The 22,141-nt window shown below is 41.8% G+C and overlaps 1 protein-coding gene across 11 annotated transcripts in view; it reads right to left on the bottom strand.

Moving 5' to 3' along the window:
* Positions 1-1,221: 1,221 nt before the first annotated feature.
* Positions 1,222-22,141, bottom strand: part of LOC110528174 (disco-interacting protein 2 homolog B-A) — an 88,047-nt gene continuing 67,127 nt past the window's right edge. For 6 of the 11 annotated variants that reach the window (XM_090241391.1, XM_021610013.3, XM_021610010.3 and 3 more), the window contains 18 exons: positions 20,920-21,034; positions 20,590-20,791; positions 20,323-20,435; positions 19,968-19,991; positions 17,814-17,894; positions 17,564-17,687; positions 17,308-17,429; positions 17,026-17,137; positions 14,119-14,228; positions 13,708-13,838; positions 13,456-13,624; positions 13,103-13,273; positions 12,578-12,639; positions 12,403-12,460; positions 12,224-12,298; positions 11,853-12,027; positions 6,915-7,038; positions 1,222-6,766 (listed from right to left, as the gene is read on the bottom strand). In XM_090241391.1, coding sequence (XP_090097517.1) covers positions 6,514-6,766; positions 6,915-7,038; positions 11,853-12,027; positions 12,224-12,298; positions 12,403-12,460; positions 12,578-12,639; positions 13,103-13,273; positions 13,456-13,624; positions 13,708-13,838; positions 14,119-14,228; positions 17,026-17,137; positions 17,308-17,429; positions 17,564-17,687; positions 17,814-17,894; positions 19,968-19,991; positions 20,323-20,435; positions 20,590-20,791; positions 20,920-21,034 — 2,221 coding nt within the window. In that variant the 3' untranslated portion in view covers positions 1,222-6,513. The remainder of the gene's footprint in view (positions 6,767-6,914; positions 7,039-11,852; positions 12,028-12,223; positions 12,299-12,402; positions 12,461-12,577; positions 12,640-13,102; positions 13,274-13,455; positions 13,625-13,707; positions 13,839-14,118; positions 14,229-17,025; positions 17,138-17,307; positions 17,430-17,563; positions 17,688-17,813; positions 17,895-19,967; positions 19,992-20,322; positions 20,436-20,589; positions 20,792-20,919; positions 21,035-22,141) is intronic. The other 5 variants (XM_090241392.1, XM_021610014.3, XM_021610012.3 and 2 more) reach the window with 1 other exon arrangement.

Below are 22,141 nucleotides of genomic sequence, written 5' to 3'. Positions count from 1 at the left end.
GTCAATAGGTCTGTCTTTTAAGGCCTTTCCATAACCTGTAATTATTTGTACCCCCTAGCATATGTTGTTTGTTTGTTTGTATACCTCCTGTATGACTAGTGACTAGACTAGTATACCTCCTGTATGACTAGTGTTTTGTGTATGAAATTAAAAATGATTAAAGTGTAATGACACAAGGGGAGAATCTGAATTGCATACTCCTCGTGTCCGCGCTCATCTCCTCATTCTCAAAACCCATTGGAAGAGAAGGTCAAAGGGGCGGGACCTCTGGCTTTCTCATCCAATGGATTTTGAGGAGGAGGCAAGGAGAGAGGACACGAGGAGTATGCAATTGAGATTCTCCCAAGGGCTACCTAGCCAGGGGTGTATTCATTAGTCGGATTCTATTGCAAAACGTTTTGCAACAGAAACAGTTTACAGTTTACTCTAGGAGCCAAACGGATGTAGGGGTGCTCCAGCACACCCTGAAAAATCTTTAAAGAAAATTGGGGGCACTGGGCCTTTAGTATTAGTGGACTGATATAGCCATTTGCAGCATGGGCAAAAATAACTATGAAAAACAGCCCCAGATTCCTCCTCCACCAAACTTTACAGTTGGCACTATGCTTGGTAGCAGGTAGCGTTCTCCTGTCATCCGCCAAACCCAGATTTGATTGGCGGATGACTTGTTGGAAAGGTGGCCTTATATTCATATGACGGTGCCATGTTGAAGGTCACTGTGCTCTTCAGTGAAGGCCACTCTACTGCCAATGTTTGTCTATGGAGATTGCATGGCATTGTGCATGGCATACATTTGTCAGCAACGAGTGTGGCTGAAGTAGCCAAATCCATTAATTTGAAGGGGCGTCCACATACTTTTGTATATATATGAGTTCTGGAACTTCTAATAGAAAATCTGCTGAAAAATGATGCAATTCCAGCACCCAAATACAAAAATGAGTGCAGGCACCTATTTCAGTCAAAGTCAAACACTGGTTATGATAAGGTAAGAGTAGTACTAAGCTATTTGAGGTATTTCTTAGTTGTATTCTTCAAAACCTAATGGGTATAATATTATTTCAATAGTTGAAATTATCAACAAAATGTTAGACAGAACCTTTAGCAAATCTGGTCACCCACCCATAACCATGAGTAATGTCCTTGAACAATGAACCAAACATTCACTAGAAATCATTATTTGCTGCCAAATCTAAACGAGTGAAAATAATGGGGAAAGGGTAATATAATACAATATCAGCAAGTCTTTATTTCTAAAATATATCATGAGCCAAATTACCCCAGACCACAACAAAATCATGATTGGATCATCCCCATCACATACCTGTTTTTAATTGACATTTTCTTTTTACTATTATTAACCAAATAATGTATATACATACATAGCATACCAGGAGTGCATACACAAAGTATTGATTTAACTCAGATAAAGAGATGTGTGTAGTGCTATATGTACAATATCACTAGTCAAACTTAAGACCTCGTTCTTTGTATATTTATTACAAAATACATTTCCCCCAGCCTGTGTAAGAATTGGGGTTAAACTGCATGGCCATTGATTGCATAGTGTTAAAAAACTATTTTGGAGAGAGCAGGAGCAGAGAGAAGAGGAAGCCCTTATTGACCTCCCTGTCATAGATGGATTTCAGCACTAAGTAACTCCCCTTTTACTCTTCTTAATGTTTGCAGTCTTAGCAGTAATGACAAGCAAGTCCTGGGAAAAACATCCAAAACATGGGGAGTATTATTCACAGACTGCACCGGGGGACCACCTAGTCCTTCCTTCCCTGTTGTCAGAGTAGCCAACTATTGTTCTTTCAAATGTCTCCCAAAAATCTGATGCCTAACTTCACTTGAATCTGATGCCTAATGTTGCTTGGTCTCCGAGTCATGCAGACAATCAACAGTGAACTTTTAACGTACATTTAAAGGCAGGATATGGCACTATAACTTGTCACTGGTTTTGTTTTTCTGCATGGATAGGTTCAAATCAAATGGCAACCATCTCATCTCTCTAAACATTGTAATTGAACAGCACAAGGGGGACAATTGTTTAACTCACACATCTCTGGTACAGTGCAGTACTGCAATTAGTTCAATCTTCACACAGTGTTCTTATTCATACATTATGACAAAATAAAATGCATCTTCTTTTCAAGCTTTTAAGCAGTGTTGTTCAACATGACTGAATGTTAAATATAGACCAACCCCATTCACACCTCTCACATATTTAAGATATATACACTACCATTCAAAAGTTTGGGGTCACTTAGAAATGTCCTTGTTTTCCATGAAAACATACATGAAATGAGTTGCGAAATGAATTGGAAATATAGTCAAGATGATAAATATTGATTTTTAAATGAAATAATAATTGTGTCCTTCAAACTTTGCTTTCGTCAAAGAATCCTCCATTTGCAGCAATTACAGCCTAGCAGACCTTTGGCATTCTAGTTGTCAATATTTTTGAGGTAATCTGAAGAGATTTCACCCCATGCTTCTTGAAGCACCTCCCACAAGTTGGATTGGTTTGATGGGCACTTTTTACATACCATACGGTCAAGCTGCTCCCACAACAACTCAATAGGGTTGAGATCCGGTGACTGTGCTGGCCACTCCATTATTGACAAAATACCAGCTGACTGCTTCTTCCCTAAATAGTTCTTGCATAGCTTGGAGCTGTGCTTTGGGTCATTGTCCTGTTGTAGGAGGAAATTGGCTCCAATTAAGCGCCGTTCACAGGGTATGGCATGGCGTTGCAAAATGGAGTGATAGCCTTCCTTCTTCAAGATCCCCTTTACAATTTTTTATTTATCTGTTATTTTACCAGGTAAATTGACAGAGAACACATTATCATTTGCAGCAACAACCTGGGGAATAGTTACAGGGGAGAGGAGGGGGATTAATGAGCCAATTGTAAATTGAGGATTATTAGGTGACTGTGATGGTTTGAGGGCCAGATTGGGAATTTAGCCAAGACACCAGGGTTAACACCCCTACTCGTACAATAAGTGCCATCATACAATTTAATGACCTCAGAGAGTCAGGACACCCGTTTAACGTTCCGTCCGAAAGACAGCACCCTACACAGGGCAGTGTCCCCAATCACTGCCCTGGGGGATTGGGATATTTTTTTAGACCAGAGGAAAGAGTGCCTCCTATTGGCCCTCCAACACCACTTCCAGCAGCATCTGGTCTCCCATCCAGGAACTGACCTGCTTAGCTTCAGAAGCAAGCCAGCAGTGGTATGCAGGGTGGTATGCTGCTGGCATAAAGCAAGAGGACAAATCTCCCACTTTACCACCTACAAAGCACCCCCAGACTATCACACTGTCTCTACCATGCTTGACAGATGGCGTCAAGCAATCCTCCAGCATCTTTTCATTTTTTCTGCATCTCACGAATGTTCTTCTTTGTGATCCGAACACCTCAAATTTAGATTAGTCTGTCCATAACACTTTTTTCCCAATCTTCCTCTTTCCAGTGTCTGTGTTCTTTTGCCCATCTTAATATTTCATTTTTATTGGCCAGTCTGAGATATGGCTTTTTCTTTGCAACTCTGCCTAGAAAGCAAGCATCCCGGAGTCGCCTCTTCACTGTTGACTGGTGTTTTGCGGGTACTATATAATGAAGCTGCCAGTTGCGGACTAGACACTCTAATGTACTTGTCCTCTTGCTCAGTTGTGCACCAGGGCCTCCCACTCCTCTTTCTATTCTGGTTAGAGCTAGTTTGCACTAATCTGTGAAGGGAGTAGTGCACAGCGTTGTATGAGATATTCAGTTTCTTGGCAATTTCTCACATGGAATAGCCTTAATTTCTCAGAACAAGAATAGACTGATGAGATTCAGGCCATTTTGAGCCTGTAATCGAACCCACAAATGCTAATGCTCCAGATACTCAACTAGTCTAAAGAAGGACAGTTTGATTGCTTCTTTAATTAGAACAACAGTTTTCAGCTGTGCTAACATAATTGCAAAAGGGTTTTCTGATGATCAATCAGCGTTTTAAAATTAAAAACTTGAATTACCTAACACAACGTGCCATTGGAACACAGAAGTGATGGTGGCTGATAATGGGCCTATGTAGATATTCCATTAAAAACCTGCCGTTTCCAGCTACAATAGTCATTTACAACATTAACAATGTTTACACTGTATTTCTGATCAATTATGTTATTTTAAATGGACAAAAAATGAGCTTTTCTTTCAAAAACAAGGACATTGCTAAGCGACCAAAAACTTTTGAACGGTTATATATATATATATATAAATAAAAATACTATTTACATGTTAGAGAATTAAAATTAATAGTTCACCATGGACTCCTATACCACTGCAAGAATAAAACATAATTTTCTGAGGAGCACATAAAAGAAAGGAGCATACAATATTGTAATAAATGTGAAAACTTCTAAAGATTAGAGTAAATGAGAGCTTTTCCCAGGGTGCTACAAATTGTGTGTGGGGAGGAGAACATAACAAAAGCTAAACTCGTGGCTGTTGTCCTCCTATTTCATCCACAGGACTGTGCCTATCTTTAAATGCTAATAAAATATTGACGTTTACAAAAGCAATTTAAGTTTACAGGGGGAAAAACAGGTTCTAGTGATTTAAAGTTGAATAGGACTAAATTTTCAAACCTGGCCACTATGACAGTGGCCAATGTTTGATTACATTGAATATTACAGTCCTATTATGCTAATTGGCAACCTTTTCATATGCAAAATGTTGCATTGCCATATTCTCTCGCTCACATTCTTAAATCACTCAGCCTAGGACAGTCAGTGAAAAGTGCCCTGCATCTAATCCCTTTTATCGATGGTTCATAGAAAAAAAACAAGATCTTATTTTATTTTTACACAAAACAACAGTAATTTATATTGGTTTAATCATTCTCCCCAAGCTCATAACATCAAAGCAATCTCTGGTTGGGGGCAGTAGTTATCCCTGACCGTACAAATCCCTGACAACCTTATTCATGGTGGCGTTGTTTTCATGGTCCTTCGAGCCAGATGGGACCTGACCTGGGGAAACTCCTGACCCTATTAGCTAGTTCCTTTCTGCTAATACCTAGTGATTCCTCAAAAAGTATTCCTCACAATTAATATGCTCCTTGAACACGAGGAATGTGCATAATTGGATCATGAAAAAATATAATATTTTTGGAGAAAGTGCAAGATTAGTGTTAAATTCTTATGTACAATATTATTTTGCTACCATCTGCTCACAACTATGTTAGCTATCCAGACAACCATCACGTGAGAGGGATGAGTTGAGGTTTTTTTCACATTTATGCACACATTTTAAAAAATAATATCTATACAGTTTATCGAAACTACAGAGGTCTTGATGGGTTCAGTACAGTAAATGGCCTCTAGCTTCTACTCAAAACATCCCTTTGGATATCAATCAAGATTCTCACCCCAATAACACAAACAGTTATGAACTGGAAGAACAGCAATGGAGAAAAACAAAAGTTGCATGGGCAAAGTTTTATAAGGCAGGAAGTAAACGTAATTCAAGAAAGGTGAGAATGTGTTCCATTTCATATTTTGCCTTTGTAAAACTTCAAGCAATAAACCTATGATGTAAGTACAGTACATGATGACTGACAGAATAAATTAAATCAACAGCTGATGATTGGTCTAGCTAATATGTTCATTAGTGTTCTAACATACCTTCACACATCCTTCATAACCCCCTGCCTCAAAGTGCACGGATAAGAGGCCACTACAGGGTGAAGCAAGCACCGGTGTGAGTTTCTGTGAATGTGTGCGTGAATACAGTACAAATATGGCAATTTAGAATAAGTCAAAGATAAGAAAAAGAAAACAAGGACTGGGTAAGACCTGGAAAGCTTTGGGAGGAGAAACAGTTATAATGGATGCATTTGTACACATCACTCAACCACAGAAAATGATGTCACCAGAGACAGGAAGTCCTCATCCCATGGCCCCTCACAATAACCCACCGATGATTGGATTGTGGAGGAGTGGGGAGAGTTAAGATTGACTTCAGCACCTTAATACTCCCCGACACTCTGTGCAAATAGAGGGCCAGTTGAGGTGTTTGATTTGGCAGGAGGGTTATAGGGGTTGTGGCGAGATTAGAGTTCTCTTCCCACCCAGTTCCAGTTGAACAGCTGTGTTTGGTGTAGACACACTCACTCTGTCCGGGTGTGAATATATATATATATATATATATATATTTTTTTTTTTCTTTCATTTTTTCAAACACACGTCTGAAAACACAACAGAGTGCCCCCTTCAAATCCAGCAGACCTGGAATGCAAAATAGCTAAGATCTGAACATCGTGCACCCCAAAAAGAGCTGTGGTTTCCCCAAGGGTCAGTACAGTCAAGGTCAACAGTACAGTCAAGTCAAGTACAGTCAAGTTGTACCACCTTGTGGTACAATATGCATTGTCTGTCTGTGGAGTAGGTTGGTCCAAACCACTTTCTTCCACCAGCCAGAATCTCTTCCATCATACAATAACCAGCCTGCCCCCCTGGCCCTTCACATATTATAGGCCACATAGATGGGGTCCAGTTGGTCAGCCAGGAAGGAGTCCCGTAGGTGCATGCGTTGTTTCTCCCCCCTGGAGTTGATGGGTATGACCCCCGGGTCCACGATGACCACCACGCCCACAATGAGGTGGTGCTCCTCCAGCACCACATTGGTGACCAGGGGCACCAGGTCCAGGGCATCCTGCTCTGAGCCACTCAGTTCAGCCACCACCACCAGTAGGTTGGTCCATGTGAATACCGCACTGTATTGGGGACACAGAGTGAGAGGAGAGAAAGGGGTTATAATCAAATGTCAGACTAAGATACATGCGCACGTACACACACAATTATGAAAACAGACCAACCAAATGGTCAATAGTAAGGTCTCCTGGGACCCCCCAGTGTTCTGACCTCTCTGCAATGCTGCGGTGAGCCCGGGACACAGATGTCTCGATGTCGATAGGGTGGTAGCGCAGCCCCCTCAGCTCCAGAGTCTCATCCAGGGAACCCACCACAAACAGGGCGTCATGACGATCTGACCACAGATAGGGAGACAGACAAAGAGGGGCAAACAATATTGAAAACTGGGAATGGTGGGATAGATCGGATCCCTATATCTCCCTTTTCATGTTATCTATTAGCATTAGCATCTATAGCAACATGTTACTCAATTTAGTGCTTCCTAGTTCCATGTATCAAACAGTTATTTCAGTTATATTAAAACCAGGAAAATCTGGAGAGACCCCTGCTGATTACAGACCCATAAGTTTAATAAATTGTGACAATAAAATAACCAAGCTTATAAGCAACAGAATGGCAAAAGACTTACCAGACTTGATACATATCAAAAAAGGTTAATTAAAAAGACACTTACAAATACATGTTTCAGTTTTATACAATATGCAAAAAAACAAGATTTAGATTTATCAATGTCTGTTGATGCCGAAAAGGCTTTCTACCATCTTGAAAGACCTTTTCTATTAAAAACGTAGGAAGATTTAAACTTTCCAGCTGTAATAATAAATATTATATATATTATATAAATGTCCTAAAATCAAAATATTCACAAATAATACATTATCTGAAGAAATTGCATTATAAATAGGCACAAGACAGGGATGTCCTCTCTCCCACCTGTTTGCAGTGGCATTTGAAGCGCTTGGAGAAAGAATTAGACAGGACGCAAACGTAACAGGTATCAGTATCGCTAAACATTAATATAAACTAAACTTAAATATAAACCAAAAAATAAATAAATAAATGTTAATAGGAAAAATAAAAAAATAATACTTATTATCTACAGCAATCCTTTAAGTGGACCATGAAAAATAAACACGTAGGATGCTTAAGTGACAACAAAAAACAAATATATAAATATAACTTAATACCATTACTTAACCATTTGAAAGCATACCTATTAAATGGAACAAACTTCCCATAAATCTTACAGGTAGAATTACCCTCAGAATGGCATGTGTCACACCCTGATCTGTTTCACCTGTCTTTGTGCTCGTTTCCACCCCCCTCCATGTGTCGCCCATCTTCCTCATTATCCCCAGTGTATTTATACCCGTGTTCTCTGTCTGTTGCCAGTTCATTTTGTTTCGTCAAGCCTAACAGCGTTTCCCCCATGCTCCTGTCTTTCTCTAGTTTTCCCGGTTTTGACCATTCTGCCTGCCCTGACCCTGAGCCTGCCTGCCGTTCTGTACCCTGTCACACCACCCTGGATTACTGACTTCTGCCTGCCCTTGACCTGCAGTTTGCCTGCTCCCCTGTTTTGTAATAAACTTTTGTTACTTTGAAACTGTCTGCTTCTGGATCTTCTCCTGAGTCTTGACAGGCATGGCTCCTAAAGTTTTTATATTTATTCTCAGTAATACCAATTACCCCACCAAAGACATCCTTTAAAAAGTATGCTCGGTCATAACAGACTTCATATTGGAAAATAAAACTTGAAGATGTAAAACTTTCCTTTTCATTCTCTGACAGTAGTTTTAACCTTCCAGACTTGCAATTGTATCATCTCTCCACCCAAGGCATTTACTTGTGACATATAGTTAAATGCACAAAGGAGGAAGAATGGGTACATAATGAAGATGCACATGCTCATCCCCAGAGTTTTTTCACGTGTCTATTTTCAAAGGATAAAGCTTTGGAAATGAACAGCAATATAAAAGAAAATGAAACTGATTCTACAAGAACCAATATCACTCCGTAAAAACACATCCCTATGGAACAATCCTTGGATAGTGTTTCAGAATTTACCGATAACTTGGTCGCCATAGAAAACTTGGTAATAGGAAATACATTTATTTCCACGACAGAATTAAAAAGCAATTTTGGACTGACCAATGTAGATATTTTTAAATACATGCAACTTAAAAGTTTCGTATCACCAAATTTCTATTTGAAATCTTTTGAAAATCAGAACAATCTTGAGGGAATCCTATTTGAGTCAGAAAAGGATATTCATAAACTCAGCAAAAAAATAAACGTCCTCTCACTGTCAACTGCGTTTATTTTCAGCAAACTTAATGTGCAAATATTTGTATGAACATAACAAGATTCAACAACTGAGACATAAACTGAACAAGTTACACAGAAAGGCCTATTTAGTGTCCTAAGTTTTCATAACTGTGACCTTAATTGCCTACCGTCTGTAAGCTGTTAGTGTCTAAATTTGCTTTAGGAGTAGTGCGTGACCATAGGGTGGCAACACAAACTCAGCAAAAAAAGAAACGTCCCTTTTTCAGGACCGTCTTTCAAAGATAATTCGTAAAAATCCAAATAACTTCAGATCTTCATTGTAAAGGGTTTAAACACTGTTTCCCATGCTTGTTCAATGAACCATAAACAATTAATGAACATACACCTGTGGAACGGTCGTTAAGACACTAACAGCTTACAGACGGTAGGCAATTAAGGTCACAGTTATGAAAACTTAAGACACTAAAGAGACCTTTCTACTGACTCTGAAAAACATCAAAAGAAAGATGCCCAGGTTTCCCTGCTCATCTGCGTGAACTTGCCTTAGGCATGCTGCAAGGAGGCATGAGGACTGCAGATGTGGTCAGGGCAATGAATTCCAATGTCCGTACTGTGAGACACCTAAGACAACGCTACAGGGAGACAGGATGGACAGCTGACCGTCCTCACCAGGAGCGCACAATCCCTCCATCAGTGCTCAGACTGTCTGCAATAGGCTGAGAGAGGCTGGACTGAGGGCTTGTTGGCCTGTTGTAAGGCAGGTCCTCACCAGACATCACTGGCAACATGGGCACAAACCCACCGTCGCTGGACCAGACAGGACTGGCAAAGTGCTCTTCACTGATGAGTCGCGGTTTTGTCTCACCAGGGGTGATGGTCGGATTTGCGTTTATCGTAGAAAAAAATAGCGTTACGCTGAGGCCTGTACTCTGGAGCGGGATCAAGGAGGTGGAGGGTCCGTCATGGTCTGGGACAGTGTGTCACAGCATCATCGGACTGAGCTTCTTGTCATTGCAGGCAATCTCAACGCTGTGCGTTACAGGGAAGACATCCTCCTCCCTCATGTGGTACCCTTCCTGCAGGCTCATCCTGACATGACACTCTAGCATGACAATGCCACCAGCAATACTGCTCTTTCTGTGCGTGATTTCCTGCAAGTCAGGAATGTCAGTGTTCTGCCATAGCCAGCGAAGAGCCCAGATCTCAAACCCATTGAGCACGTCTGGGACCTGTTGGATCGGAGGGTGAGGGCTAGGGTCATTCCCCCCCCAGAAATGTCCGGGAACTTGCAGGTTTCTTGGTGGAAGAGTGGGGTAACATCTCACAACAAGAACTGGCAAATCTGGTGCAGTCCATGATGAGGAGATGCACTGCAGTACTTAATGCAGCTGGTGGCCACACCAGATACTGACTATTACTTTTGATTTTGACCCCCCCCCCCCCCCCCCCCCTTTGTTCAGGGACACATTATTCCATTTATGTTAGTCACATGTCTCAGTTGTTGAATCTCAGTTGTTGAATACACTTACACATGTTAAGTTTGCTGAAAAGGTTATTTGGGACAAATAATTCACTAAACCCTAAACCTCAACTATGTCTCATAATGAAATATGTGGAAATTGAGCAAGTTGAGGTGATTAAACTGCTTGGTTACCCTGGATTGTAAACTGTCATGGTCAAAACATATTGATACAACAGTAGCTAAGATGGGGAGAAGTCTGGCCATAATAAAGCGCTGCTCTGAATTCTTAACAGCACTATCAACAAGGCAGGTCCTACAGGCCCTAGTTTTGTCACACCTAGACTACTGTTCAGTCGTGTGGTCAGGTACCACAAAGAAGGACTTGGGAAAATTGCAGTTGGCTCTGAACAGGGCAGCATGGCTGGCCCTTAAAAGTACACGGAGAGCTAACATTAATGGCATGTATGTCAATCTCTCATGGCTCAAAGTGTTTTTTGTAAGAGGTGTTGACAAGCTGAATGTACCTAGCTGTCTGTTTTTAAAATACTAGCACACAGCTCGGACACTCATGCATACCCCACAAAACATGCCACCAGAGGTCTCTTTACAGTCCAGACACATGCATAAGCAAGCATTATGATATTTTTGTATGGTGGTTTTGAACATTTTGTGTTGTGGATATGTGGTGGTGTAGGGATGTTATATGATGTACTGTTTTTTATGTAATGTGTTTTGTATTTTCTTAAAACTGAATTGTTGGTTAAGGGCTTTAAATTAAGCATTTGACTGTAAGGTCTTACCTGTTGTATTCGGCGCATGTGACAAATAAAATGTGACAAATAAAATGTGATTTGATCCCTAATAAATACAAATGTCTGAAGTGTAAAACTAACAATGACTCAATAATCCATGCCTTCTGGGAATGCTATTAAGTCCAAAAGTATTACAATGTACATTTACTTTTAATCTGTCTGTCTGTATATTTCAAGACATGGCACATGAGGGTGCCTGATGGGTTGGACAATACTTTTCTCGTCAATCAACTTGAAAAACGTATACTTTAAAACTGGAAAATCAACCAATCCTCCAACGTTAACACAATGGAAAGGTCAAACACTTGATTATCTAAATGTTAAAAGTGTGTGGGCAATGAAGATAAATAAAAATGGTGCCACTTGAGGCCATGTAGCAGAGAGTGATGCGTGTGCTGGAGATGGACGGGGGTGTGAGCAGGGGGGTCTGGGCAGGGTGATGTTTGTATGCTGGCGTTTGTATGTGTGTGTTTTAGTATTGCAAAAAAATAAAAACACTAAATAAGAACATTAGCATCCATAGCCATCCCTTTTCATGTTAGCCATTAGCGTTAGCCTACATAGCCCTGACCAGGCCCAGCCACTGACCCCCAGCGGCATCCAGTAGCTCAGTCCTCTTGACGAAGCCCAGGTAGCCAGTCCTGGCCCACAGGGTCGTGGGATCTCCGAAGCTCAGCTTGGTGTTGAAGTGGTCGGCCTGCAGGCTCTCCTCTCCATAGATGGCATAGTAGCCACTGGCACTGTGAGGGCTGTTGATCCAGATCTGACAGAGAGCAGAGGAGGGGACAAGGTAGAATTAGGGATGGAATAGGAGAGTTATGTGTGAGGAGAACTTGGTTATTGATAGGGCTGGGATTGATAGGGCTTTTTCCTAATTATACCCTGCATATTTCCCATCCTTTTCTCTATCCCACATGTTGCCATTTTCACTCTAATATTAGCGTTCTATCTCCTCTCACCTCTCCTAGATGGGAATCTCCTAGAGGTCCCCTGGTCTCTGGGTTCACGATGATCACCCTGACTCCTGGTAAGATCTAAAGAGAGTCATACATGGTGACCAACAAACTCACACAACAACACATCTTGTATCTGAGCCAAAGGGCATTTAATGTGTGTGGATCCATCATGGGAGACTTACTTTGCCAGACTCCATCAGAGGGAGACTCTGAGGGGCTCCTCTCTCCACCAGCCTCACTCTGAGATAGAAAATGAAAGCACATTGTGATGGTGAACTCAATACTGTAAAAAATGTCTTCCTCGGCATCAAAGCTGCTCATACATAAAACATACCACTAGGGTCTACATGTTCTCACCTGTCATGACGGAGGGACTTCATGTCCACATACACAGTGGAGGTGTCCGGTCCAGTGGTGCCCTGAAAAACACAGACAACCTGACTGAAAACTTGGATCAGTCATTAATGAGACACACAGGAAGGTCCTGATGTACTAACTGACCTGGACTAAGGCAGACAACCCTCAGAGGCCTCTATTTACATGTATGTTATGTACAGTAAACAGAAGTCTCTAACCTCCAGTTCAGGGAGACACTGGTCAATGCATCAACCAACATGAGTTAAGGTTCAACCACAGATCATTGGAACATTGGCCATGGCCATCAAAACATTTGTTTTCCTTTAGCCATTAATAAAAGTATATTTCCAAACAAATTAGTTTTTGCTTCCATCTTGTAGGTTGTCATTGTAAATAAGAATGGGTTCTTAACTGACTTTTGTAGTTAAATAAAGGTTCAATAAAAAATGAAATTCCCTGTTGCCTAGTACCTCCTCACAGAACTTGTTCTAGCTGGTAGAGTAACGGTTCTAACTGGTTGAGTACCTGCATGCAAATGGCAAGGTTGACCCTGGATCCGAAGGCTGTGCTGACAGCGCGGGGTGAGAGGCCCAGGTCTTTAAACAACTTGGAGAAGGACATGGTGAGGGCCAGACGAGGACGCTCCTCTGCTATCACCACACAGCTCCTCACACATGACAGGTTCAGCCCCCGCGCCTGGAGGGAAAAAGAGGGAGACGGTGAGTTAGCATGTACATGTGTGTGTGTGTGTGTGTATATGTGTGTGTGTGTGTGTGTGTGTGTATATGTGTGTGTGTGTGTATATGTGTGTGTGTGTGTGTGTGTGTGTGTGTGTGTGTGTGTGTGTGTGTGTGTGTGTGTGTGTGTGTTATACTCACTTTGAGTATCTCTGTCTGCGTGCCTATCCCCTTGGTGCAGAGCTCCATGACAGAGTAGGAGCAGAAGGTGTCTCTGATCCGGTACTGGCTCAGGGTGCTCAGCCACAGGGGCAGACAGCTTTCCAATTCCAGAGGAGGGATTAGGATGGACTGGTGCCCTGAGTACACACTACACACAGGAAACAATAGAAGGTATGAGTTCAAAATGTTTGTATGAGAGAGAGATAAAGATACCCTGTGTGTGTGTGTGACCTTGCGAGACACCACAGTACAAAGCCCAGGCCACAGTAAGGGTCTAGGCAGATGGCTATTTGGCGTGAGGAGTAGAGTTCACACTGCAGCTTGATGGAGCGACACAGAGCACTGACTGCCGCATGGGATATCTGATGGACAGAAACACACACACACACACACACACACACACACACACACACACACGCACACGCATCACAAAGAAACAACCAATAAGAGAAGCAGAATCAACGGGTAAAGTCATGGTTATGGCTACCACCATTGGCCCACTGTAAATCAGAGGAGCAAAATTAGCTGTTGGCTACTGACTTTGCCAATGGCAGGCCGCTCATGGGCCACCAAGTTTGCAAACTATCTGGGGCTTTTTTAGAGTATTGAGACCAATCAGTAGCCTCCTGTGGGTGACCTTACCTTGACCCCGGTGAGCATGCCTGTGGTAGACACACTGAAGTCCAGATAGGCAATCATCTCTGCCGTGGGGGGCTTATAGATCATTGGGGGTCTACGGCGAGGGAGGTCATCTGGAAGAAGAGAACATGCACAACAAGGTTGAGTTTCTCTGGCTCAGATTCTATGGTCAGGTATGTACTGTATGTAAGACCCATGGCAAGGGTTCTCGAAGTGGGGTGCGGCGGTACTGCAGGGGGTCTGCAGCCAGATCTCAAAATAAATAAATATATACAGTACCAGCCAAAAGTTTGGACACACCTACTGAGTCAAGGTTATTGCTGTATTTCTTTGCTATTTTCTACATTGTAGAATAATAGTGAATACAACAAAACTATGAAATAACACATTTGGAATCATGTAGTAACCAAAAAAGTGTAAAACAAATAAAAATATATTTTATATGAGATTCTAAGTTGCCACCCATTGCTTTGAAGACAGCTTAACTAGGCAAGTCAGTTAAGAACAAATGATGTTTTACAATGACGGCCTACCCCGGCCAAACTCTAACGACGCTGGGCCAATTGTGCGCCACCCTATGGAACTCCCAATCACGCCCAGTTGTGATACAGCCTGGAATCTAAACAGGGTCTGTAGTGACGCCTCTAGCACTGAGATGCAGTGCCTTAGACCGCTGCGCCACTCATGTGCCTGTCACTGAGGAGTGGCTTCCGTCTGGTCACTCTACCATGAAGGCCTGATTGGTGGAGTGTTACAGAGATGGTTGTCCTTCTGGAAGGTTCTCCCATCCCCACAGAGGAACTCTGTCAGAATAACCACAGGGTTCTTGGTCACCTCCCTGACCAAGGCCCTTCTCACCCGATTGCTCAGTTTGGCTGGGCAGCCAGCTGTTGTAGGAAGACTGTGGGACCTTATATAGAGAGGTGTGTGCCTTTCCAAATCATGTCCAATCAACTGAATTTACCACAGGTGTACTCCAATCAAGTTGTAGAAACATCTCATGGATGATCAATGGAAACAGGATGGACCTGAGCTCAATTTCGAGTCTCATAGCAAAGGGTCTGAATACTTGTGTACTTGTAATACATTTGTCATTATGGGGTATTGTGTTTTAAAATAAGGCTGTAACGTAGCAACATTTAGAAAAAGGGAAGGGGTCTTCTTCACTGTATATATATTTTTTTTAACAAAAATAAATACAAATGAATATTACTAGCAACGACAGATTAAACAAATGTTGGAAAAGGGATCCATGAAATAAGTTTAGAGGGTGTAATACAATGTGATATGATTTATCTACAATTTATGTTTTTAACCCTGGGCAACATGGGCATAGGAGGCTCACAGGGATATTGGTATCCACAGCATTCCAATTCTATATTTTTCAACTCAATACTTATTGTAATACCCAAAATGACAGATTTTTAAAAAACAAATGCTCTGTTATCTAAGCAAAGTTCACCTAGCCTCATAGCAAAATGTGTGGAATTGCAGGATATTACCTTTCAAGGTATCTCTCAACCCCAAATTCAGCCTTTGCCCAACCCCTTCAAATAAAAAATATAAATTAAAATCAGGTGAGAATTTGTGGGTTGGGATATTGCTCATAAATATTAATTTTGGGGGTGGGTAAACATAGTTGTACCTGATCCCAACCCTTTCTTACTAAAAGTCCACTGGCACGCTCTGATAAAACTATATGCATCGCGAGCAAATACAACTCTGGACAGTTAGCTCACAGTGGTAAGGCGTGGAGTTCCTGACATCTATTGCAAATGAACTCAGATTGGTCTTGGGTACTGTATAAAAACCTACAACTACTACCAGGGCGAGCCCTCTCACAGGTATGCTTTCACTTTTCAGAATTAGACATGTGGGCACAGGATGAATACTGTAAATTAAGGATAAAAAAAATAGAAAAAAACATCTGCCCCATGTGGGATTAGAACTCACAACCATTGAACTATGAGCCAACCAACTGTCTTAGCAGACTGCACCACCAGTCATAGTAGTTGGGAGAAACTACAACCAGCTGACATGACTACCATTGTCATCTATTTCCTGTTATGATAGAGGTAGCTATGAATCTAAACGTATGAACCTCATATCCTACATGTTTTTTTTGTCTCTTTGTAAAAGCACATAGATGTGTATGAAACGGAAAGCAAAAACATAGAATTTGTTCATATGCTGAAATGTGCCTTACTGCCTTTAGTATTTTGTGTAATGTCAGTAGTTGAGATATGGAAGCACCATGCTAAATATATTGGCACACTCCACTTATCAAGACCATTGCCAAACAAGTTACGCTGTCACCTACTTTTATAGTTAGCCTTGAGGTGGTACCACCCAGCTTATCTAGAAGGGAGTGTCTTTCATACTGAACGCCTCCCTTGATGACATATAGGCACATTCTCAAAGCGCTTCTACATCAGCATTTCAATGCTATATTTGAATCGCTAGGGACAAAAAAGAGCTAGATTTACTACTAAAAGACCAAAATATATCACTTTTGCTACGCTGTCAAAATGAGGACTTGACATGTTTCACTATAACTAAGCCTAAAACATCTGATTAAAAAAGAAAGTTATGTTTTTCCCATGAAAGTTACTCTTTAAAGCAGCAACAACAAAACATCTCTGTGCCCCATGACAAAATGTGTAGACATGCAGAAAGTAGCTTGAAAACTGCGAAAATTCTCTGATGTCAATAGGCTGCCCTTTAAAATGTTCCTTCCCAGAAAATGCAATTGTTCGTCTGGCCATGCACTGCTGAAGTCATAGTAAAACTCCTTGTATGCTATTTTTATCTCATTTGAGTTGTGTTCTGATGAGGGTGTCCCTGATGAATTTGCCATCACAAAAGGGGTCCCCTGTGACACCTTGTTTTAGAACCCCTGTTCTATGGTACCTGTGTCTATGATTGTCGGCCATGTTTTAATGTTCACAGTGGCAGCAGCCTCTTTGGAGCGCAGGATCCTCATGAGGTTCTGAGTGGTGAGGATACAGGCAGCTTTACTGACCTGGGGACAGACAGAGGCACCACAAACAACATGTTAGTTTGTAGAAAAATATGGTTCCAACTTCCTACTCTAGGAAGACCAAAATAATGACACCCAAACACCATGCTCATAAAATAGCACCCAACCTCATACACTCAGGTGATCAAAAGATAGCACACATACACACTTACGTCAATGATCATGCGGACAGTGGGCAGTGTGGCTGCCAGGTTCTGTGGGTGAGGAGGTCTGACAGTGACAGGAACACAGCCAGCATACAGGCAGCCATAGAAAGAGGCTATCAGATCAATACCTAGAGTGAGAGACAGAACGAGATAGTGACGATAACTGTAAGTCATCCTGAATGGGTATGACTATGCCAGTATCAGTGCCAGTATGACAGATGGACAAACAGAGACAGGCGGACGGACAGACGGAAGGACCCACCAGGAGGGTAGAGTAGCACCACGTTGTTTCCGGTGTTGACGCTGCCTTTCTCTGTGAGAGCCGCTGCAATCTTCTCCGCCCGCTTGTGCAGCTGCACACACGTTGCTGTGGATACAACTAGACCCTGAAGCACAGGAGTTAGAGAGGGTAGGGAAAAGGGCTTTATTTACAACTGGGCCCAACTGTATATGGGCAGGGGGTTCTGTTTATTGTCTGTGTGAGAGTGAGTCTATAAGTGTGAGAGTGCTACCTTTGCATTGAGCAGCACATAGAGACAGTGGTCTGGATCAGTCTGTGCCCTCCACTGTAGAGCCTCGGACAGGAACTGGTGCTGAGGAGAGAAGAGGGTCAAAGTTCATTCCATAGCAATCATGTCAATATGGATATCAATTTTATACCAACAAGATTTTTTACATTATAATAAATTGATATCAAGTTATGCCAAAATAACCACAAAGAAATATAATAGAAGTTTTATTTTGCTGATGGGAGGAACTCGATAGAACTTTAATTTCCTCAAGTTCATTCTCTTAAGTTAAGTCTAAGGTCATGAAGATGGTCAATACAGTCACTCAGCAGTAAATAACCCTGGAGCCAAAATGTCCTCCGTAAGCAGCTTTTCTACCAGGAGGAAGGAAACTGTCACTCCCATTGGCAAATCAACAAGCAAATGGACAATTTAGAACATGCAGCATTAGCCAAACTACTTCTTAAAATAATGAACTGATTTCAGTTGTAGCTAACAGCAATGATTGGGAGAGATCCATTGGGGAGAGAAAGCAAAGCACATAAAGAGGAGATGTGAATGTCTGGATGTCTGGAAGATGGCTTGCCAGAGACTTCCTCTGAGTCCACACAACTCTGCAGATCAGCAAGGCCTGTGTGTGTGTGTGTGTAGCAACAGTCATCAACAACAACAAAAAATATTCTAATAAATGCAACAGTTGGACAATGGATAAAGATACTACACATTTAAAAAAAAAATGTTTTAAATAATCAGATAGACTAAATTATAGCACATAAATATTTTAGTTCAGGGAGTTTGGTGGGAATTCAGGTATTCAACTTATTGTCAAATGTCACTTTTATTTCTTAGAATGCACTCATATATACATTTTCTAGAATCTACTCATATATACATTTTCTAGAATCTACTCATATATACATTTTCTAGAATCTACTCATATATACATTTTCTAGAATCTACTCATATATACATTTTCTAGAATCTACTCATATATACACATTTTCTAATGCTATTTTATTTTAAATTTTGTGTTAAAAGAAAGAAAATGTGATGTGCCCGATTTGCATGAATCCATCTGAAAACATGAACATAAAGGGGTGGAATAGGGCTGCTACCTCCACAAACTTGCTCTATTTAGGACTACACTCAACTGTGCTGTCTCCACTGTCTCATGAATTACTGTAGTCACGTTCTGTTGCATAATTCAACAAGTGTGTCAATAGCAGGATACCCTCGGATTAAAAACCAACAAGCCTCTAGATGACACCTATCTACACATACTTTACATTGTTTGCGAGATCAGACATAACATCACTACAATCTGTGTTCATTTTTGGAAGTTGCTTTCATTTAAGTTCACCTCATTTGTAAACATTTCAACAATATTAAATTATAACTTTTTTAAATTCCCTAAAAATGAACACCCATCAAATCAAAAGTGATCTTTCTTCTCTTTCTTGTGATGTAAGGGTTGAGACGAGGCATTAAATCCCAGACAAAGCTTTAGTGTTCTTATAGATGCAACGGAAAGACAATGTATTCCATTGAGCCCATTTCAGCCATTACCGGGGGGGTGTTTGACTGTTTGATTACAAACATTTATACAGTCGTAATGTTAAAGGGAAAAAACGTCAGGCACAAGCAAGAAAGTGAAAATGAAAGAGTCACAGGAGTAAAATGAAGGCAATCACAATCTAACGATATTTAAGTGACAAGTGGATTTTGCACCCCTCAAACACAGGAAACACATGGCTGAAAAGGACAGCTCCTCAAGTTGGAGGGGCATGCGAGTTGCTAGTGTGTGTTTGTGTATACGTGTACTATTTTGAACATTCAGAGGTGATGGAGGGCAATGGAAGGCATGTGGCATCAGGTGGCATTAAGAGGTATGCCGACAGATTGTCACCATAACTGTGCTGTGATCCAGAAAAATAACAGAAAACTGAATAATACATTGGCACATGCAGATTCCGAGCATTACTTCTGACACCATGCAAGAGCTCACATCTTGCCAGAACTTGCATCCATAGAAAGATCTGTGTGTGCAACTGAAGAATGGCTCCATTCACATTTGGAGCTTCACTGTACAGCACATTCCAGACAGAAGCAAAGGTAGGACCAGGGTGTTACAGAGTTAGAGGGGGCAGTAGCTCTTACCATGATAGTAGGCCACATACGGAGCTATATAGATCCAGAGAGATGGGTGCATTAGGGCAGAGGAGAGGAGAGAATGCATCATGTTGCCCACATGGTTTACCAGCCATCTTGTCCTGTCCAACTAAATAGCTAGTAAACACTTATTGGACCACTGGTGGCAACCAATATGGTAGTATTATGCCGCTGGCAGCCCAACAGCATACTGACCGTGAGTCGGCATGCCATTGTTAGTAGTGTTGGCTACCACCAGGTTATTAGTGCCAGCTACCGCTATCGTCCCTACCCTGCTATGGTCCAACGTGCATGTGGATCCTTTCTAACTGGTGAGATGAGAGAGGTCATGAGGTGGTCCTACCTTCCTGACCAGGTCCTGGTCCTCAATCATTCCCAGATCCCTGCCTGCTGCCTGGGCTATCCTCTTCCCTGCTACCAGGTTCCCCACCATGATGGAGGCTGGACCCACACCCACTAAAGAGAGAGAGAGAGAGAGAGAGAATATGTGAAAATGAGAATGCATATTTACAATCAGATAAACAGTCCCTGGCTCAAAAGACATGGTAACTGTAAGCCAAATCAATTGCTAAGTTTTGCTGTATGATCCCCTGAACTGAGCCTACTGTACCTGGCTGTTTCTGCCGTGGTTTGGGGAGGTTGGTGACACAGGTATGGGGGCACATGAGGATGTTACAGGGGTGCAGGTTGCCGTCCAGGAAGTTCTGCTTGGTCTCAAAGATGTGGATCCCTCCCAGGTGGGTCTTGGGTAACGTGTTGGCAGGTACCAGGGCTAGGCTGTACAGACCCACCTGGTGGATACTGTCAATGGCCTGGACAATGGACACACACACACACATACACAACACTCCTTAGTTAGACAACTTCCCTGTACATTGAAAACAGTGGTGTTTGTTTTGGAATGTACCAAGAAAGAGGTGTTTGTAGGGGGGTTAGCTACCTGCAGTACTCGGCTCATCCACTGGAAGCTGTCCTCCTCACTGGCATCTGGCCTCTGCTCTGCCACAACCACAATCCTCTCATCATAGAACACCGTCACAGAGAACACCGCAATCCTGACACACACACGCGGATTAGAATGTCTACTCTGCAATGATCCATAGTCACACACACACATGTAGTTGAAGTCGGAAGTTTACATACGCTTAGGTTGGAGTCATCACAACTCGTTTTTCAACCACTCCACAAATTTCTTGTTAACAAACTATAGTTTTGGCAAGTCGGTTAGGACATCTACTTTGTGCATGACACAAGTAATTTTTCCAACAATTGTTTACAGAGAGATTATATCACTTATAATTCACTGTATCACAATTCCAGTGGGTCAGAAGTTTACATACACTAAGTTGATTGTGCCTTTAAACAGCTTGGAAAATTACAGAAAATTATGTCATGGCTTTAGAAGCTTCTGATAGGCTAATTGACATCATTTGAGTCAATTGGAGGTGTACCTGTGGATGTATTTCAAGGCCTACCCTCAAACTCTGTGCCTATTTGCTTGACATCATGGGAAAATCAAAAGAAATCAGCCAAGACTTCAGAAAAAAACATTGTAGACCTGCACACGTCTGGTTCATCCTTGGAAGCAATTTCAAAATGCCTGAAGGTACCCGTTCATCTGTACAAACAATAGTACGCAAGTATAAACACCATGGTACCATGCAGCCGTCATACCGCTCAGGAAGGAAACGCGTTCTGTCTCCTAGAGATGAACGTACTTTGGTGCGAAAAGTACAAATCAATCCCACAACAACAGCAAAGGAGCTTGTGAAGATGCTGGAGGAAACAGGTACAAAAGTATCTATATCCACAGTAAAACGAGTCATACTGTATATCGACATAATCTGAAAGGCCGCTCAGCAAGGAAGAAGCCACTGCTCCAAAACCGACATAAAAAATACAGACTAAGGTTTGCAACTGCACATGGGGACAAAGTTTGTAGTTTTTGGAGAAATGTCCTCTGGTCTGATGAAACAGAAATAGAACTGTTTGGCCATAATGACCATTGCTTTGGTCATGGAGGAAAAAGGGGGAGGCTTGCAAGCCGAAGAACACCATCTCAACCGTGAGACGGGGGTGGCAGCATCATGTTGTGGGGGTGCTTTGCTGCAGGAGAGACTGGTGCACTTCACAAAATAGATGGCATCATGAGGAAAGAAAAT

The sequence above is a fragment of the Oncorhynchus mykiss genome, chromosome 7, assembly GCF_057628025.1.
Source record: "Oncorhynchus mykiss isolate SJ-2025 chromosome 7, ASM5762802v1, whole genome shotgun sequence".
NCBI lineage: Eukaryota > Metazoa > Chordata > Actinopteri > Salmoniformes > Salmonidae > Oncorhynchus > Oncorhynchus mykiss.
Note: the sequence above shows the minus strand (reverse complement) of the source record. Positions and strands in the feature narration are given on the sequence as shown.